The sequence below is a fragment of the Ranitomeya variabilis genome, chromosome 4 (genome assembly GCF_051348905.1).
Source record: "Ranitomeya variabilis isolate aRanVar5 chromosome 4, aRanVar5.hap1, whole genome shotgun sequence".
Taxonomy (NCBI): domain Eukaryota; kingdom Metazoa; phylum Chordata; class Amphibia; order Anura; family Dendrobatidae; genus Ranitomeya; species Ranitomeya variabilis.
Window position 1 is genome coordinate 721,853,298 of NC_135235.1, and position 19,140 is coordinate 721,872,437.

Genomic DNA, 19,140 nt, shown 5'->3' on the forward strand with positions numbered 1-19,140 from the left:
GCACCACCACAAATATATCCATAGAACTAAGTCCTGGATCTACCAAAACATGAAGAACCACAGACCCAAATACATAGAAAAAGACATGTTATAGTGGAGATCAACAGGACAATAATATAGAGTATAAATTTTATTGAAGTAAACTGAGCAAGCTTAACCCCTTCATGAGCCAGCCTATTTTGACCTTAATGACCTGGCCGTTTTTTGCAATTCTGACCAGTGTCCCTTTATGAGGTAATAACTTAGGAAAGCTTCAATGGATCCTAGCGGTTCTGAGATTTGTTTTCGTGACATATTGGGCTTCATGTTAGTGGTAAATTTAGGTCGATAATTTTTGCGTTTATTTGTGAAAAAAATGGAAATTTGGCGAAAATTTTGAAAATTTCGCAAATTTTCAAATTTTGAATTATTATTCTGTTAAACGAGAGTTATGTGACACAAAATAGTTAATAAATAACATTTCCCACATGTCTACTTTACATCAGCACAATTTTGGAAACAATTTTTTTTTTTTGCTAGGAAGTTATAAGGGTTAAAATTTGACCAGCGATTTTTCATTTTTACAACAAAATTTACAAAACCATTTTTTTTTAGGGACCACCTCACATTTGAAGTCAGTTTGAAGGGTCTATATGGCTGAAAACACCCAAAAGTGACACCATTCTAAAAACTGCGCCCCTCAAGGTGCTCAAAATCACATTCAAGAAGTTTATTAACCCTTCAGGTGTTTCACAGCAGCAGAAGCAACATGGAAGGAAAAAATGAACTTTTAAATTTTTAGTCACAAAAATCTTTTAGCAACAATTTTATTTTCCCAAGGGTAAAAGGAGAAACTGGACCCCGAAAGTTGTTGTCCAATTTGTCCTGAGTATGCTGATACCCCATATGTGGGGGGAACCACTGTTTGGGCGCACAACAGAGCTCAGAAGGAAAGGAGCGCCATTTGACTTTTTGAATAAAAAATTGGCTCCAATCGTTAGCGGACACCATATCGTGTTTGGAGAGCCCCTGTGTGCCTAAACATTGGAGCTCCCCCACAAGTGACCCCATTTTGGAAACTAGACCCCCCAAGGAACTTATCTAGATGCATAGTGAGCACTTTAAACCCTCAGGTGCTTCACAAATTGATCCGTAAAAATTAAAAATACTTTTTTTTTCACAAAAAATTTTTCAGCCTCAATTTTTTAATTTTCACATGGGCAACAGGTTAAAATGGATCCTAAAATTTGTTGGGCAATTTCTCCTGAGTACACCAATACCTCACATGTGGGGGTAAACCACTGTTTCGGCACACGGTAAGGCTCGGAAGTGAAGGAGCGCCATTTGACTTTTTGAATGAAAAATTAGCTCCAATCGTTAGCTGTCACGGGAGACCTAGGCAGGAAAGAGCTAATAACCCGGGCCCCTGCGATTTCCCTCAGACTAGGGAAACCCTGACTGACCCTCTCTCAGAGTTTACACTAATGGTGTGCATGTCTGAGCCTCCACCCTCACCCTATCTCCTGTTTCAACCCTAGGCTGAAAACCACCACCCAGTGAAGAGTCCACACTCCAATACCCACAGTTAGAACAGACAAGGATAATGGAAAAATAAGCACCACGCCGCAGTCACTCAGGAATACACTATAAATGTAAAGGGCAAAACAAATACAAATATAGGAAGAAGCAAATAAGACAAAAGGAAATACACCACCAGCAACGATACTCCAACTACTAGCTCACCACTCCAGACCGAGATAACCACGCACAAGACTGAAGCTATAATCGGCGACGCCCAATGTTCAGGAGAACTATTTAAAGGCAGTGGGCATGGCCCAGCTTCCAATTCGAGCACCAGGTAAATTAACCCCGGACCATCTAGACAAAACCTAGCCGACGCCAATGAGCGCATAGTGGTCAAAAGTGGAATTACCGCTGTCTGTCGAATGACCTGGTCTGAACAGCGTCCGACATGACAGTACCCCGCCTTCTACGAGGGACCCCAGGGCCCTCACGGCTTATAGGACCCGGCTTGTCCGGATGGCGGCGGTGAAAAAACCTGACCAGCCGATCCGCATGAACGTCCGAGGCTGGTACCCAGGACCTCTCCTCAGGCCCATAACCACGCCAGTGTACCAAGTACTGTAAAGTGCGGCGCACTACACAAGAGTCAACCACCTTGGAGACTTCAAATTCCAAATTACCATCCACCAAGACTGGAGGTGGCATAGGCGCCGTGTCCACGGAACCCACCACCTTCTTTAAAAGAGACCTGTGGAACACGTTGTGTATCTTATACACCGTAGGAAGCTCCAATCGGTACGCTACTGGGTTAATGACGGCGGTGACCCTAAATGGACCAATAAACCGTGGACCCAATTTAAGGGACGGTATCTTGAGTCTTATGTTTTTTGTGGATAACCACACCCAGTCATCCACACTCAGGTCCGGACCTGGCACACGCCTACTGTCAGCCACACCTTTGTACCTGGCACCCACACTCAACAGGCGCTGTTTAACTCTCCTCCAGACTGATGATAATTGTGCTCCTAACTGGTCTTCCTCCGGGACGCCGGAAGAGCCCCCCTGACTCAAAGTACAAAAGTGAGGATGAAGCCTGTAAACACAAAAAAACGGAGACTCCCCAGACGACTCCTGGCGGTGATTATTGATGGCAAACTCAGCCAAAGGAAGAAACTTCGACCACTCCTCCTGGTTATCCGAAACAAAGCAGCGTAAGTACTGTTCCAAATTTTGGTTCATACGCTCGGTCTGACCATTTGACTGAGGATGAAACGCCGGAGAATGAGACAACTTGATCCCCAGCCGTGAGCAAAATGCTTTCCAAAATTTTGCCACAAACTGAGACCCCCTATCAGAAACGATGTCAGACGGAACCCCATGAAGTCTGACCACTTCCTGCACAAATACCTGAGCCAGAGTCTTAGCGTTAGGCAACGAAGGCAAAGACACAAAGTGCGACATTTTTGAGAACCGATCAACAATCACCAAGATGACCGTGTTCCCAGCTGAGGAGGGCAAGTCAGTGATAAAATCCATGGAGATTTCCGTCCATGGCTTACTAGGTACCTCGAGAGGAAGTAGTGTGCCAACAGGATGGGAGCGGGGCGTCTTAGTCCTAGCGCACATGGTGCAAGCCGACACGTATGAGACCACGTCCTGTCGGATCTTGGGCCACCAAAACCGACGTGACACCAACTCCAAGGTACCCCTAACCCCTGGATGGCCAGCCAGGACAGCATCATGATGCTCCGCCAGACCCTTTAAGCAGAGATGAAGCGGTACAAACATTTTGTTGACGGGAAGCTCAGATGGTACCTCCTCCTGAGCCTCGGCAATCTCAGCCTCAACCTCGGTAGTGAGAGCCGAAACCACAACACCCTTTTGGAGGATGGGCACCGGATCTTCCCGAGGCTCTCCCCCCGGAAAACACCTGGACAAAGCATCCACCTTAGTGTTTTTAGAACCAGGATTGTAAGTGACAACAAAGTTGAACCGCGTGAAAAACAATGCCCAGCGAGCCTGCCTGGGGGACAGACGCTTGGCAGACTCCAAATAAAGCAAATCCTTATGGTCGGTAATAACCGTAACCTGATGAACCGACCCCTCCAAGAAGTGTCGCCATTCCTCAAAGGCCAATTTGATTGCCAACAACTCTCTGTTGCCGATATCGTAGTTACGTTCGGCGGGCGACAGTTTCTTGGAAAAATAGGCGCACGGACGCAAACCGCTCAAGGATGAGCCTTGTGACAACACCGCCCCCACACCAACCTCAGACGCATCGACTTCTACAACAAAAGGTTTCGATACATCTGGCTGCACCAGAATGGGAGCCGAAACAAACCTGTTTTTAAGAGATTCAAATGCGCACACAGCAGCCTCAGGCCAAACGGAGAAATTGGTACCCTTTTTAGTCATGTCAGTTAACGGTTTAGTAATGATAGAAAAATCCTTGATAAACTTCCTATAGTAGTTAGAAAACCCAAGGAACCGCTGAAGTGCTTTTAGGTTATCAGGCCATTCCCAATGCAACACCGCTTGCACCTTAGCGGCGTCCATTTTAAAACCAGAAGCAGACACAATATAGCCCAAGAAAGGCAACTCCTGTACCGAAAATACACATTTCTCCAGTTTTGCATATAGCTTATTCTCTCTGAGAAGCTGTAACACCCGCCTGACATGATCTAAATGAGTATCACGGTCGCAAGAATATATGAGGATTAGTGTTGAGCATTCAGATACCGCAAGTATCGGGTATCAGCCGATATTTGCTGTATCGGAATTCCGATACCGAGATCCGATACTTTTGTGGTATCGGGTATCGGTATCGAAACAACATTAATGTAAAAATGTGTAAAAGAGAGAATTAAAATAAAAAATATTGCTATACTCACCTCTCCGACGCAGCCTGCACCTTACCGAGGGAAGCGGCAGCGTTCTTTGTTTAAAATTCGCGCTTTTCTTTCCTTACGTGAAGTCCCGGCTTTGTGATTGGTTGCGTTGCAGTCACATGGGCGACGCAACCAATCACAGCAAGCCGTGACGTAATTTCAGGTCCTTAAGGATTTTAAAATTACGTCCCGGCTTTGTGATTGGTTGCGTCGCAGTCACATGGGAGACGCAACCACGCGCGTGTCCAGCCTCCCGGCTTGTGATTGGTTGACCGCGAAGCAACCAATCACAAGCCGGGACGTCACGGGAGGTTGGACAAGCGCGCATTTTAAAATGCACGCGTGTCCAGCCTCCCGGCTTGTGATTGATTGATCGCGACGCAACCAATCACAAGCCGGGACGTCACGGGAGGTTGGACAAGCGCGCATTTTAAAATACGCGCATGTCCAGCCTCCCGGCTTGTGATTGGTTGACCGCGAAGCAACCAATCACAAGCCGGGACGTCACGGGAGGTTGGAGAAGCGCGCATTTTAAAATGCGCGCGTGTCCAGCCTCCCGGCTTGTGATTGGTTGATCGCGACGCAACCAATCACAAGCCGGGACGTCACGGGAGGCTGGACAAGCGCGCATTTTAAAATGCGCGTGTGTCCAGCCTCCCGTGACGTCACGGCTTGTGATTGGTTGCGTCGCCCATGTGACTGCGACGCAACCAATCACAAAGCCGGGACTTAACGTAAGGAAAGAAAAGCGCGAATTTTAAACAAAGAACGCTGCCGCTTCCCTCGGTAAGGTGCAGGCTGCGTCGGAGAGGTGAGTATAGCAATATTTTTTATTTTAATTCTCTCTTTTACACATTAATATGGATCCCAGGGCCTGAAGGAGAGTTTCCTCTCCTTCAGACCCTGAGAACCATCAGGAATACCGTCCGATACTTGAGTCCCATTGACTTGTATTGGTATCGGGTATCGGTATCGGATTGGATCCGATACTTTGCCGGTATCGGCCGATACTTTCCGATACCGATACTTTCAAGTATCAGACGGTATCGCTCAACACTAATGAGGATGTCATCTAGGTACACAATAACGAATTTCCCCAAAACATGCGAGAACACATCATTTATGAAATGTTGAAACACTGCAGGTGCGTTTGTCACCCAAATGGCATCACCAAATTTTCAAAATGACCCTCAGGGGTATTAAAAGCCGTCTTCCACTCATCACCTTGACGGACTCTTATGAGATTGTACACCCCCCTGAGGTCAAGCTTAAGCTCTTGTCTCTCCGGACCGGAGATGGTAAACATCCTTGCTTTAGGCAACTTGGCCCCTGGTTTAAACCTGATAGAACAGTCATAGGGGCGATGTGGTGGCAACTCTGAACAACCCTTCTCAGAGAACACATCCACAAAATCCAGAAGTGACTCAGGAATGCTTGGAGTCACAGCAGAAACACATGTGGCCAAGCAATTCTCCTGACAGAAATCACTCCACTGAATTATGTCCTGAGTTTTCCAGTCAATAATCGGGTTGTGTGTAGACAACCATGGAAAACCCAGAACCAATTGTGCCAGAAGACTCTTGAGCACCTTACATGTAACCTGCTCGAAATGAAGAACCCCAATGTGGAGTTTAACCTCAGCCACAAACTCAGTAATCTCCCCCTGTGGGAGAGGAGCAGAATTGATGGTGACCACGCAGATAGGAGGAGGCAGTTTTTCAATCCTAAAACCAGCAGTGCGTGCAAACTCCTCATCAATGAGATTTGTGGCAGAACCACTATCCACAAAAACAGTGATTGGCAGCTCTCTGCCAGCGACAACAACTTTGGCAGGGAGCATGCACTGAGAAACCATCATGGAGGATATACATAAGTTCAGATTGGACTCCTCCACACCCTCTGAGCTTAGAAGTTTTCCGCCGTTGCGTTTTTCTTTAACAGCAGAGGACAGATATTAATAAAATGACCAGTTTTACCGCAGAAAAAACAGGCTCCCTGCTTCCTGAGTACAGGGGCTCGATTCTTAACATGTGATACCCCTGCGTTTTGCATAGGTTCCGTGGGCTCACCTGCAGCAACCTCACGTGAACCTAAACTTTCACGCACAGGCGGCGTCTCATGATCCCCCTGACGCAAACGGCGATCAATGCGGACAGCAAGACTCATAGCGGAATCTAGTGACGCAGGAGTCTCGTACATCAGGAGGGCTTTTTTAACTCTATCAGAAACTCCATGAATAAAGTGACTCCGCAGCGCAGGCTCATTCCACTGTGTGTCAATCGCCCAGCGGCGAAATTCAGAACAGTAATCCTCAGCAACACGCTCCCCCTGGCAAATAGTGCATATCTTAGATTCTGCTGGAGCCTTTCTGTCTGGATTGTCGTAAATGTGTCCTAGAGCAGAAAAAAAAACTCTCCACCGAGTTAAATGTAGCTGAATCAGACGGCAAAGAAAACGCCCATGCTTGGGGATCCCCGCTTAATAATGACAACACCAGGCCCACACGCTGAGCCTCATTACCGGAGGAGATTGGGCGCATACGGAAATACAGTTTGCAGGCTTCACGAAAAGAAACAAATTTACTGCGTTCCCCAGCAATTTTTCCAGGCAAAGGAAACTTAGGCTCAGCAACTTTACCTGTAACTCTGGCTTGCACATTAGACACTGCTAGTCCCTGTTGCTGCACTGCCCCCCTTAACTCAGTGACCTGTAGGGACAGCGCCTCCAACTGGCGGGTTATGGAAGTCATGGGATCCATGACAAAACAAAAAAAAAAAAAGGAAACTCCTTTTCTTTTTTTTTTTTTTAGTGCCGATTATAATGTCACGGGAGACCTAGGCAGGAAAGAGCTAATAACCCGGGCCCCTGCGATTTCCCTCAGACTAGGGAAACCCTGACTGACCCTCTCTCAGAGTTTACACTAATGGTGTGCATGTCTGAGCCTCCACCCTCGCCCTATCTCCTGTTTCAACCCTAGGCTGAAAACCACCACCCAGTGAAGAGTCCACACTCCAATACCCACAGTTAGAACAGACAAGGATAACGGAAAAATAAGCACCACGCCGCAGTCACTCAGGAATACACTATAAATGTAAAGGGCAAAACAAATACGAATATAGGAAGAAGCAAGTAAGACAAAAGGAAATACACCACCAGCAACGATACTCCAACTACTAGCTCACCACTCCGGACCGAGATAACCACGCACAAGACTGAAGCTATAATCGGCGATGCCCAATGTTCAGGAGAACTATTTAAAGGCAGTGGGCATGGCCCAGCTTCCAATCCGAGCACCAGGTAAATTAACCCCGGACCATATAGACAAAACCTAGCCGACGCCAATGAGCGCATAGTGGTCAAAAGCGGAATTACCGCTGTCTGTCGAACGACCCGGTCTGAACAGCGTCCGACATGACATTAGCAGACACCATGTCGCGTTTGGAGAGCCACTGTGTGCCTAAACATTGGAGCTCCCCCACAAGTGACCCCATTTTGGAAACTAGACCCCCCAAGGAACTTATCTAGATGCATAGTGAGCACTTTAAACCCTCAGGTGCTTCACAAATTGATCCGTAAAAATTAAAAAGTACTTTTTTTCACAAAAAATTTTTCAGCCTCAATTTTTTAATTTTCACATGGGCAACAGGTTAAAATGGATCCTAAAATTTGTTGGGCAATTTCTCCTGAGTACATCAATACCTCACATGTGGGGGTAAACCACTGTTTGGGCACACGGTAAGGCTCGGAAGTGAAGGAGCGCCATTTGACTTTTTGAATGAAAAATTAGCTCCAATCGTTAGCGGTCACGGGAGACCTAGGCAGGAAAGAGCTAATAACCCGGGCCCCTGCGATTTCCCTCAGACTAGGGAAACCCTGACTGACCCTCTCTCAGAGTTTACACTAATGGTGTGCATGTCTGAGCCTCCACCCTCGCCCTATCTCCTGTTTCAACCCTAGGCTGAAAACCACCACCCAGTGAAGAGTCCACACTCCAATACCCACAGTTAGAAAAGACAAGGATAACGGAAAAATAAGCACCACGCCGCAGTCACTCAGGAATACACTAACCTTGAGTCCGTCAGGGCCCGCCGCAGTCTCTTCACCTGTGAGAGGGACACCGCCGACCTGCCCGAAGAGGAATCCACAGCGCGGTCCAACACCATATTGAAGTCCCCTCCCATAATCACGTAGCCTTCCGCAAAGGCCGAGAGGTCCCGTAGGTACTTTCTGCACGCTCGGACCTGGTCTTGATTGGGGAGATAAATGTTAGCTATGGTGAACAAATCATGGGCAATTTTAAGCTGCAAAAACACATATCGACCATTAGAATCCGCTTTAGAGGCAACTACCTGAGTCTGTAAAGACTTGTGCAATGCAATGCTGACTCCTTTAGACTTGGAGTCAGAGTTACTGCCATGGAACCACTGTGTGTAGTATTTATGGGTAAGCTTAGGGATTTTGTCTGATCGGAAATGTGTCTCCTGCAGCAGAAGTATGTCAACCTGTTTCTTATGCATACCGTATAAAACCTTTGATCGCTTTTCAGGGACATTAAACCGCCTGACATTAAGCGAACAGAGTTGTAGGGATGCCATAGGAACTATCGGGCCTAAGAGTGGTATAATCGGATCGGAGAGGAGTAGGAGGGGTGGGAAGTGGGGAAAAATAAAAACAGAGAAAGTAAAGCACCAAGGAAAGGTAGTAGTTCAGCCGGAAGACAGGATTCCGACCAAGAAGAAAGAGAAAAACCAAGAAGCCACTAGGCCTCAAGGGTACAGAACAATATCAGAGAAAACTCTGAGAAGTAGTGTCAGAGACACACCCTAGTGGGGAGGTGATTGAGCAGAGAGCAACCAGCCGAGCCCCTTCAGCAAAAAAAGAAAATAAAAAAAAATCCAACTCTACCCAGTAGGCCCATGACCCTGGTAACATAAAAATTGTTAACGAACATAACAGCGGATCATGGGCCAAGTACATTTGTCGAAATGAGCAGAGTCATAACAAGCCCCCTAAGGGGTATCATCAATAGTCAAATTTCAGGAGAAAGAGCAGCGATAGCCAACATAGAATAACAGTAGCACATTAATGCGACAGTTGAGCACAGTACATGAGGAGACAATTGAAGTAGGTGGACATTCAAAAATAGTGCAAAATGAACCATGCTAGGAACCCCGCTCAGGAGTCCTAGGTAGAATCAAATAGAAATATCACCGCTACAAAACATGTGGCTCCAATCCATCCATAATTAACAGGCTAAAACAAAGTCACGACCAAGCCCCTCGTGGAAGCCTGGCAATACGGAAGAACAACGTAGGCGGCAAGAAAGCAAAAAGAGAAAAGGGACGGTAGTGATCATAAGGTTTGAATTAGGTGATCAAGTGTCATCAGCATGAATAACGGAGGCACGTCTACGGTGGGAGCCCCGTTTCCTCTTTCCCAGCGACCCGGTGGGGGGATACCAACACGGCGTGGGCCCCATAGGTCAGACGCAGTAAGGCGAGGACAGTCTCCCAGTGTGACCAAAGGTAAGCCCAGTGCAGCGGTGAAGTTCTGCAAATCTGACGGGGATCTCAAAGTTATCAATCCTTTATCACTGCGTACTTGTAACTGAAATGGGTAACCCCAACTGTAGGGGATCTTATTTTCCCACAGCACCTCCAGGAGGGGGCGTAGAGCCCTCTGTTTAGCCAGGGTGAAGCGTGAGAGGTCAGACAAAAGAAGGACATCAGATCCATTAAAGTCAATAGCATAGTGGTCCCTCGCCTTACGCATGTTGTCATCCTTAGTTTGGAAATAGTGAATCCTACAGATGACGTCCCTCGGCTTAGATGTATCGGGGTTCTTTGGGCCTAGCGAGCGGTGGGCTCTGTCAATTTCAATGTGTTCAGTGCGCGACCTCCCTAAGAGAGAATTGAAAATGCCATGGAGGGCCGAGGGGAGGTCACGTGGAGCTACGGACTCAGGGATCCCACGGAGCCTGATATTATTCCTCCGGTTCCTGTTCTCAGAGTCCTCCAGCATATCTAGGACCACATTGAAAGTCTCGGAGTGTAGGTCCAGAAGCTGCTGCTGACTCTGCAATTGTAAGGAAAGCGACTTCACTTTAGCTTCTAATGCAGAGACAGTGGTGGTAAGATGGGACACGTCCTCCTTAAGGGACCCCACTTCACTCCTGCACACTGCCTCCAGATGCTGTGTATAGCCCTCCATGTCAGCCTTTGTAGGGAAGGCACTCAGCTGCGCTGTCAGCTCAGAGGCAGTTATATAGTCATCAGAGCCCAGGGACCTAACAGGAGCCGGTGCGGGGAGGCCATAAGATACATTGATGGTGGGCACAATGTCCTGGGGCACTAGGCTGGGAGAAGTCCCTCTCTCATGTCTCCCTGGTGGTAGTAGTGGGGGGCCCATATCAGTTTCCTGAGCCCGATAAGGGTGCAGTATTGAAGGAAAACAGGTCCAAAGCCAGCTCAGCATGTGACACGGTCTGGCCAGGGGGGGGGAGGGGCAGGTCGCATCTCTCACCTCTCCCTTGCTCTGTGCCCGGCTCTCTCCCATCAGCTTCTGTGGTGAGCGGCTGGTCCCTGGTGCAGCAGTCACTCGTCCTCTCTCCTGTGCCTCCTTTGTTGTGGCCCCATTCCTCTGTGTGCCTGCAGTCCCAGGTGGGGAGCTCCTGTGTGCGTGCTGCTGCATGGAGGAGGAGGCACCCCCCCTCCATCATGGCCGAAGGAGCTGCTCTCTTTCCCGCGCTTCCAGACACCGACATGTACCTGGTGATATTGGAGCCTGCGGGACCCGCTGTGAGCTCCCTGGGTGCCTGGGAGCGGAGCCTGACCTGGCTCTTCAACATCGGTGGGTGAGTGGAGCTGATGGTGGCTATATAATTGCTGCAGAGGTCTCAGGCACGCTGGAGCTCAGGAGAGATGTGTGCTCACAGCTCCATGCCCAAGCCATGCCCCCCTTGTGCACCTTTTTCTACCACACTTTTTCCTTCCACTCAGCTTTCCATTAATATGCTTGGATACAGCACTCTGTGAACAGCCGGCTTCTTTAGCAATGACCTTTTGTGGCTTACCTTTCTTGTGGAGTGTGTCTGTAACTGCCTTCTGGACATATGTCAAGTCAGCAGTCTTCCCCATGATTGTGGAGCTACTGAAACAGACTATGGGACATTTTTATACTCTTAGGAAGCCTTTGCAGGTGTTTTTTGTTAATTTTTCTAATTTTCTGAGATAATGACTTTTGGGTTTTCATTGGCTGTAAACCATAATCATCAACAGTAACAGAAATAAACACTTGAAATAGATCACTCTGTTTGTAATAACTCTACATAATATATGAGTTTCACTTTTTGAATTGAAGAACAGAAAAAAGTTAACTTTTTGATGATATTCTAATTTTGTGAGAAGCACCTGTATTTGAATTAGTCGTGAAAAGGGCTGTTGGTTTAATGTAACACCAGCAGCAACTCTCCCTACACTATGTCCGTGTGCAATGCTCCAAACATGGCGTCACCAGGTCCTATACAGACTTGATGGTACTATACGGCGGGCAGTCACAGTAATGCCAGTAGCCAACATGTTTATGTCATTACTGTGTATGGCGGGCAATCCTGTCTAATAGCCGCTAAACACGTGAGTATAACACCCAAATACCCGGATACTCGATCAAGTACTGAGCCCGCTCTCCCATCACCACACATCAACCTTCTAGATGCATATCAAATTATAAGCCCCTCTAAGCTCAAGGATAGAAAACCATTTAGCCCCCAAAGGCTGATTATAATCACGGCTCCGCTCCGTACACCTCGTGCACACATGGCTCCGCTCCGTACACCTCGTACACACACGGCTCCGCTCCGTACACCTCGTACACACACGGCTCCGCTCCGTACACCTCGTACACACACGGCTCCGCTACGTACACCTCGTCCACACACGGCTCCGCTACGTACACCTCGCACACACACGGCTCCGCTCCGTACACCTCGCACACACACGGCTCCGCTCCGTACACCTCGAACACACACGGCTCCGCTCCGTACACCTCGTACACACACGGCTCCGCTCCGTACACCTCGCACACACACGGCTCCGCTCCGTACACCTCGTACACACACGGCTCCGCTCCGTACACCTCGTACACACACGGCTCCGCTCCGTACACCTCGTACACACACGGCTCCGCTCCGTACACCTCGTACACACACGGCTCTGCTCCGTACACCTCGCACACATACGGCTCCGCTCCGTACATCTCGTACACACACGGCTCCGCTCCGTACACCTCGTACACACACGGCTCCGCTCCGTACACCTCGTACACACACGGCTCCGCTCCGTACACCTCGTACACACACGGCTCCGCTCCGTACACCTCGCACACACACGGCTCCGCTCCGTACACCTCGTACACACACGGCTCCGCTCCGTACACCTCGTACACACACGGCTCCGCTCCGTACACCTCGTACACACACGGCTCCGCTCCGTACACCTCGTACACACACGGCTCTGCTCCGTACACCTCGCACACATACGGCTCCGCTCCGTACATCTCGTACACACACGGCTCCGCTCCGTACACCTCGTACACATACGGCTCCGCTCCGTACACCTCGTACACACACGGCTCCGCTCCGTACACCTCGTACACACACGGCTCTGCTCCGTACACCTCGCACACATACGGCTCCGCTCCGTACACCTCGTACACACACGGCTCCGCTCCGTACACCTCGTACACACACGGCTCCGCTCCGTACACCTCGTACACACACGGCTCCGCTCCGTACACCTCGTACACACACGGCTCCGCTCCGTACACCTCGTACACACACGGCTCTGCTACATCCACACTGTAAACCCCTCCTGACCCCACACATAAACTTCCCCTCATCCAGCACCATGACACCCAGCACAGCAGAGTCCTGCATACACTGAGGGCCCTGATCATGTGACCCCTGACTCCTCCCCTCCTGTGACCTCATCACAGGTCCTGTGCGCACAGAGCAGCCATATATGTTGTGTACGGCTCTGCAGGTGGAGGGTCCACACCAGAACTGTAGCAGGTAAAGACCCCAATATCCACAGGTGTCCTTTCACCTCTAATAATCCTCGGACAGTTCTGACAAACATGGAAAAGTGCCCCTTTATGGAGGTGACAGAAAGTCTGTTTAGTCCCTTTAGCTCCATAGTATCAGCTCTAATCCAGTGGTGAGAGAGCGATTTACCCTGAAGAGTCACAGATTGTGGGGTTGTTATATAATGTTATATTTAGGGGTTTTGTGTTGTCTCCTTATAAGAATCACAATGGTTTTGTTCCTTTTCCGCTGATAGATACAAACGTCCCAACTATGAAAGACAGGAACCAAGGAAACATGGATTACTCTCATAGTACAGGGCCTCCACACAGTATTGTCGGGAAACCTCCATATAGAGGCCGGTGGTGATGGAGTCAGTGACCGACTCTGGACAGATCTGTTCCTAGAGCCGCAGTAGAAGATGAAGATGTCGTCCTCATCATGAAGTCGTTATTTCTCCTGTCACGTGTAATGAATATCTCCTGCAGTATTACTAATGCCGATGTCGGTAAATGAGACGAGAATTAGCGTTATGGAAGATGAGTCTATGAGGAACGTATTCAGCTGCCGACTCCGAGGAAGAAACTGCTTGTTGTCTGTGGCCTAAATATATAGGTTTTATTAGTAGATGTCAGGGAGAAAGCGGCATGTAGTAAAATAATAACAATACCATTACTGCTTGGGTCCCCACCGGTCTCTGTATTTCTTGGTCATTCCCAACGAACTTGTAATTCCTATAGTCACTCAGTTGCTGAACCAGTGAGTAACATAGCCAGAGATTGGGGCATGGAGGAGATGTCTTAGTCAACAGTTCAACTTATGTTCCAGTCCATACAAGAGAATACAACATCTACACGATCTATTTCCTCATTTGTTTCCCTTATTATCTCCAGTAATTGTATTATCTCACAGCATTTTTATGATGTTACATCGGCTCATCTTCTTCTCATTCAGGTCTCTACAATATCGGATCCTCTCAGTGAAGATCTTCTATATAAGAGAATTTCCTGATTTACCCACCAAGAATGGATATGGACAGAGACAAGATGGCGGAGAGGATATTACACCTCACCCTAGAGATCCTCTTCCGGCTTACTGGGGAGGTGAGAGATTCTGATGACGTCACATTACATCATTCTTATCTATGGGAATAACAGATGGACAGAACTGGAGAGGTGAGGACTCTGGAAATGTCTGTAGTGAGATTTATTAATGTGTCTCTCCATAACCAGGATTACACAGTAGTGAAGAAGACCTCTAGTGAGCGCTGTCAGGACCCTGTGTCTGAGGGATGGGGAAGACCCCTGAGCCCAATCACGGGGCCTCCACCTCACCCCCTGATCCATGAGGACATCAATGACCAGAAGATCCTAGAACTCACCTACAAGATGATTGAGCTGCTGACTGGAGAGGTGACACTGCTGGGAATGCTGGGACATTATACAGTAACGCTATGAAGGATCGGGGGATGACGGTATCATTGTATGTGTCAGGTTCCTATAAGGTGTCAGGATGTCGCCGTCTATTTCTCCATGGAGGAGTGGGAGTATTTAGAAGAACACAAAGATCTGTACAAGGACATTATGATGGAGGTTCCTCAACCCCTGACATCACCAGGTAATAGACTGGACTAAATACACACAGCCTATAATTATCTGTATGTGAAGAATGCATTCAGTCCCTGTACGTGCTTCCTCCAGATCTGTCCAGTAAGAGGACAACACCAGAGAGATGTCCCCGTCCTCTTCTTCCACAGGACTGTAAACAAGAAGATCCCAATGTTCCTCAGGATCATCAGGTAGATGGAGAGAAGGTGTCATGAGATCTCCCCTATGATGTGTAGACGGCTGTGAAGGTCTTGTGCTCAGTCTTGTTTTATCCACCAGTATTATATGTCTTATACTTGTGTAATGAGAATGGTGGAGATGGCAGGATTAGAGCTGATCATAGATGTGACTTCTCCATCTATCTGTGACTTTTACAATATTTGTTTCAGGGTGAAGATCTGACCCATATTAATACTGCAGAGACATATGTGAAGGGTGATGAGTGGTATAAAGAGGAGGTTCCTACATATGACTACCCAGGTGAGTAGCGACTAGAGATGAACGAATATTTCAATGTTCAGTTCGGATTACATTCGCCGAATTTGCAATATTCGCCGAACATTACCGAACGCCATTCACATCAATGGGAGGCAAAAACAAACGCATGCACCTTAGAACAGCCCCGAAATGCTGCCAAAACACATCAAACGAGTGACAGAATCCAGGAAAGTGGCCTCAATTCAACAACAGTACAAACTGCAGCTATCAGCCAGGCATAAGGTGTCGGGGTCTAGGACAGCCTTTACAGCTTTCAAATAATAATAATAATAATCATCATCTTAATTGAATATAGCGCTAACATATTCCGCAGTGCTTTACAATTTGCACACATTATCATCGCTGTCCCCGTTGGGGCTCACAATCTAAATTCCCTTCCAGCATGTCTTTGCAATTGAACGTCACAGTAAGACGAGGTGGGTTAGGGATCGGTGTAGAGCCCCTTTGCTGGGAGTCCTGATGCCACAAGCAACACCTCTACCTGCTTTCATGCTGAGGCACACTCAGGTGGCACAAATATCATAGTAACATGGTGACATAGTTAGCAAGGCCGAAAAAAGGCATTTGTCCATCCAGTTCAGCCTATATTCCATCAGAATAAATCCCCAGATCTATGTCCTTCTAAAGAACCTAATAACTAAGATAACCTAAGATACAATATTGTTATGCTCCAGGAAGACATCCAGGCCTCGCTTGAACCCCTCGACTGAGTTCGCCATCACCACCTCCTCAGGCAAGGAATTCCAGATTCTCACTGCCCTAACAGTAAAGAATCATCTTCTATGTTGGTGGAAAAACCTTCTCTCCTCCAGACGCAAAGAATGCCCCTTTGTGACTGTCACCTTTCTTGGTATAAACAGATCCTCAGCGAGATATTTGTATTGTCCCCTTATATACTTATACATGGTTATTAGATCGCCCCTCAGTCTTCTTTTTTCTAGACTAATCAATCCTAATTTTGCTAATCTCTCTGGGTAGTGTAGTTTCCCCATCCCCCTTTATTAATTTTGTTGCCCTCCTTTGTACTCGCTCTAGTTCCATTATATCCTTCCTGAGCAGCGGTGCCCAAAACTGTACACAGTACTCCATGTGCGGTCTAAAGAGGGATTTGTACAGAGACAGTATAATGGTCTCATCATGTGTATCCAGACCTCTTTTAATGCATCCCATGATCCTGTTTGCCTTGGCAGCCGCTGCCTGGCACTGGCTGCTCCAGGTAAGTTTATCATTAACTAGGATCCCCAAGTCCTTCTCCAAGTCATATATACCCAGTGGTTTCACGTTCAGTGTGTAATGGTGATATGGATTCCTTCTTTCCATGTGTATAACCTTACATTTATCATTGTTAAACCTCATCTGCCACCTCTTGGCCCAAGTTTCCAACATATCCAGATCCATCTGTAGCAGAATACTATCTTCTCTTGTATTGACGTCTTTACATAGTTCTATATCATCTGCAAATAACAATATTTTACTGTGTAAACCTTCTACCAGATCATTAATGAATATGTTGGAGAGAACAGGTCCCAACACAGACCCCTGCGGTACCCCACTGGTCACAGCGACCCAGTTAGAGACTATACCATTTATAACCACCCTCTGCTTTCTATCACTAAGCCAGTTACTAACCCATTTACACACATTTTCCCCCAGACCAAGCATTCTCAGTTTGTGTACCAACCTCTTGTGCGGCACGGTATCAAACGCTATGGAAAAATCAAGATATACCAGGTCCAATTACTCACCTTGGTCCAGCCTATAGCTTACCTCTTCATAAAAACTGAGTAGATTGGTTAGACAGGAGCGATTCCTCATAAACCCATGCTGATATGGAGTTAAACAGTTATTTTCATTGAGATAATCCAGAATAACATCCATCAGAAACCCTTCAAATATTTTACCAACAGTAGAGGTTAGACTTCCTGGCCTATAATTTCCAGGTTCACCTTTAGAGCCCTTTTTGAATATTGGCACCACATTTGCTATGTGCCAGTCCTGTTGAACAGACCCCGTAGCTATAGAGTCCCTAAGTATAAGAAATAATGGTTTGTCTATTACATTACTTAGTTCTCTTAGTACTCATGGGTGTATGCTATCCAGACCCGGAGATTTATCTATTTTAATTTTATTTAGCCGGTTTCGCACCTCTTCTTGGGTTAGATTGGTGACCCTTAATATAGGGCTTCCTTGTCTCTCGGCATTTCACCTAGCATTTTATTTTCCACTGTTAATACCGTGGACAAGAAGGTGTTTATTATATTATCTTTTTCCTCATCATCTACAACCATTGTTTCATCACAATTTTTTAAGGGGCCTACACTTTCACTTATGATTCTTTTACTATTGATATAGTTGAACAGTTTGGGATTAGTTTTAGGGTATGTGTCCACTGGCCGGATTACATCCAGATTAGCTGTGGATTTAATGCTGCGTACAACCCGCAGCGTCCAGATGTTACAGCATAGTGGAGTGGATTTTATGAAATCCCATCTCCACTATGCGTGTGAACACGCATCTGGCGACCCTGCGTTTACGGACATGCAGGGCGTCTTTTTAGAACACAGCATGTCTGTTTACCTTGCGGCAACGCTCCGTCACCGCAAGGTAAATAACAGGGTCCTATGTATTGGGTGCGGCCATTCCAGATGTGTGCAATAAACACATCCGGAATCACCGCACGTACAGAAGGTGGTGGGGCTTGGGGCAAAGCAAGTTTTCCGCTCCTTCCAAAGCACCGGCAATCCGGACAGTGGACACATACCCTTGCGCTCCTTAGCAATGTGCTTCTCCGCTTCCTTTTTGGCAGCTTTAATTAGTTTTTTAGATAAAGTATTTTTCTTCTTATAGTTTTTTAGAGCTTCAGTGGTGCCATCCTGCTTTAGTAGTTTAAATGCTTTCTTTTTACTGTTTATTGCCCCTCTTACCTCTTTGTTAAGCTACATTGGGTCTTTCCTATTTCCTGTCCTTTTATTCCCACAAAATATAAACCGCTTACAGTGCCTATTTAGGATGTTCTTAAACATTTCCCATTTATTATCTGCATTCATATTTCTGAGGACATTGTCCCAGTCACCCAGATTAAAGGCATCTCTAAGGCTAATTTCACACTAGCGTTTATCTGGGCTGCAGAGGGATGCGGACTTCCTCCGTGAAGCCCCGCCCTCTGCCACGTCTCTTCGTTCAGCTCCGCCTACGGCTGCATACGGCGTGCTCACTCTATCTTTAACATTGGGTACGCAGGCCATGACGCTGTATGCGGATCCGCCGCATGCGTCACTTACGGGTGTTGTTGTGTGTCCTTTTCTTCTTCTTTGCTTGTGTCACGCTCACGCCCTGACTGGTGGGCGTGAGCTCGGGAGGGTTTGTGTCCCCACTGCGCCACAAACCAGACTGCCCTGGACGGGGCGTGACTATGACAGCTGCCTGGGTTTTCACTGGAGCCTCTGATGGTGAGGTCAGTCTTGAGCAGCAGGCAGCTGCCAGGTGCTACTCCAGGGTGATGTCTGGCTGTGGCTGCTGATCCCACTTGGGAGACAGGAACACCAGGATTAGTGCGGGCATCAGG

At 47.5% G+C, this 19,140-nt stretch overlaps 2 protein-coding genes across 3 annotated transcripts in view; one reads left to right on the top strand and one right to left on the bottom strand.

Moving 5' to 3' along the window:
- LOC143766647 (uncharacterized) overlaps positions 1-19,140 on the top strand; it is a 371,066-nt gene that overhangs the window by 335,810 nt on the left and 16,116 nt on the right. Inside the window, exons 1-6 of one of the 2 annotated variants that reach the window (XM_077254463.1) lie at positions 13,381-13,458; positions 14,425-14,573; positions 14,703-14,882; positions 14,964-15,087; positions 15,171-15,268; positions 15,467-15,557. The exons of the other annotated variant lie outside the window; for it this stretch is intronic. Coding sequence (XP_077110578.1) covers positions 14,496-14,573; positions 14,703-14,882; positions 14,964-15,087; positions 15,171-15,268; positions 15,467-15,557 — 571 coding nt within the window. The 5' untranslated portion in view covers positions 13,381-13,458; positions 14,425-14,495. Of the gene's footprint in view, positions 1-13,380; positions 13,459-14,424; positions 14,574-14,702; positions 14,883-14,963; positions 15,088-15,170; positions 15,269-15,466; positions 15,558-19,140 lie in introns of those variants that run through there. 2 annotated transcript variants of the gene reach the window in all.
- Positions 1-19,140, bottom strand: part of LOC143766674 (uncharacterized) — a 311,141-nt gene that overhangs the window by 120,608 nt on the left and 171,393 nt on the right. The gene's annotated exons all lie outside the window — the stretch shown is intronic.